Source organism: Branchiostoma belcheri, unplaced genomic scaffold (genome assembly GCF_001625305.1).
Source record: "Branchiostoma belcheri isolate BF01 breed outbred unplaced genomic scaffold, Haploidv18h27 scaffold32, whole genome shotgun sequence".
Lineage (NCBI taxonomy): Eukaryota > Metazoa > Chordata > Leptocardii > Amphioxiformes > Branchiostomatidae > Branchiostoma > Branchiostoma belcheri.
Genome location: NW_017803932.1, coordinates 569,790 through 571,367, shown reverse-complemented (window position 1 = coordinate 571,367; position 1,578 = coordinate 569,790). Strand labels below are relative to the sequence as shown.

General features: G+C 42.2%; 1 protein-coding gene across 1 annotated transcript in view; it reads left to right on the top strand.

Annotated features, from left to right (window-relative positions):
• The window catches only part of LOC109474779, a 20,508-nt gene extending 18,941 nt beyond the window's left edge, over positions 1-1,567 (top strand). Inside the window, exons 8-9 of the mRNA XM_019775140.1 lie at positions 836-985; positions 1,280-1,567. Of these exons, the coding sequence (XP_019630699.1) occupies positions 836-985; positions 1,280-1,567 (438 nt within the window). The remainder of the gene's footprint in view (positions 1-835; positions 986-1,279) is intronic.
• Positions 1,568-1,578: the final 11 nt, after the last annotated feature.

The following is a 1,578-nucleotide window of genomic DNA, read 5'->3' as shown; positions in this document are numbered from 1 at the left end:
GAATGTGGCTCCGTCTCAGTGTTTTACCTGAGTGTGTTTTGTAACGCTAAATACTGTTTTGATATTGTAACCAACCGATTCATCTTCTTGAAGATTTTCTGTCCTCACACATGCATTGCACATGTCGATGCCTTCATAGGTATCTTTTTTTGCACATTCAATACACCAATCCTGACTGCTCTTAACAAATACACTTCAACCACTGATAGCATGGAAATAACGTTCACCAATTAATGAGAAAGTAGTTACAGGTTCAGCAAATATCTGCATTTTTTATGTTTTCGTTTTGCGTTTCTACGTTTGGACAGAGGCGGGGCTTTGCGTTTTAATGAGTTGTACCTTGTTGTTGTATAGGTTTCTCGTGGCAGACAAACTTCGCCATCACCGCAGTACTCGAGGTGGAACCACGCAGTGAACATGGAGTGAATCTCAATGCGCATCCTGTGACCTATACAATTACAACAGACGTATCAACTTTAGCTCAAAATTCAAGACTCAATTCTGTTGAAACTCCTAGCATCCTAGCAGGCAGTGCAGCCGACAACTTTGTCGTCCCCATAAACGTGCTGGCGGTCGGCGATGACCTGTCAGTGGCGATGTGCAGGGTCGACATTGTAGTGAGTAAAGCAATAACTCATCGTCATCATCATTGTTGAAAAATACTGTTGAAATACGTATCACTGTTATCGTGTGTGGTATACATTATATGTTATAATGTACATCTATGAGGGTAAGTTAGATATCTTTGTTTAGAAGGCTTGATTGATTGAATGGTTGATTGATTGATTGATTGATTGATTGATTGATTAGTTGATTGATCACTGTCACCCATTAGGTCCTTCCGCCCGATGGACCAATCGGACTGTGGCAGAAGGTCCTGACGTCATCAGATCAGGTGGAAACAAGCCTGTCCAGCCGTGACTATTCCTCGGTTACTGTCGTGTTAAATGTCATCGCAGAGGATTTGGACTATATCTCCGTGTCGGTGTGTACTAATTACAATGTTTTCTACTACATGTAGATTGCAAAGAATACCATTTCAAATGGAAAGAATTCTTAATTGTATCATCTAGCAATATATTTACTATATCGATATTTTCAACATGTCATTATGACATGTTTATGATGTTGTAAAGTTGCATTTTCAACCAGAAGGAAAATTAGAAGGAAAATTGCTGTTGCTGTTCGTGCACAGGTTAAGTTTCAACAACTGACGAATCTATTTCACCCTTGATCTTCATCCAACACATGCATATACGTTCCCTCTTTTTGACCCCAGGGCGCGGACATGTCCAGCGCATTGATACAGCAATGCTTCGGTGATCTGCTGCAGCAGGCCCGCAGGACCGCCCTGTCCTCCACGCCGCCGCCGTACAGAACCTCCTCCAGGAACGTCTTTGCTAAAGATTGGAACTCCGCCTCGAGCACGGCTGAGCTCCTGAGACTGCTGTCACTGCCCACGGGAGACGAACTAGAAGTATGTCACATATTCTATGGTAGAAGTACCGTCAACAAAAATTATAAATGGAACAGTTACACAAACGTTTCTTTTACCATACCAGTCTAGGGCTATAGATT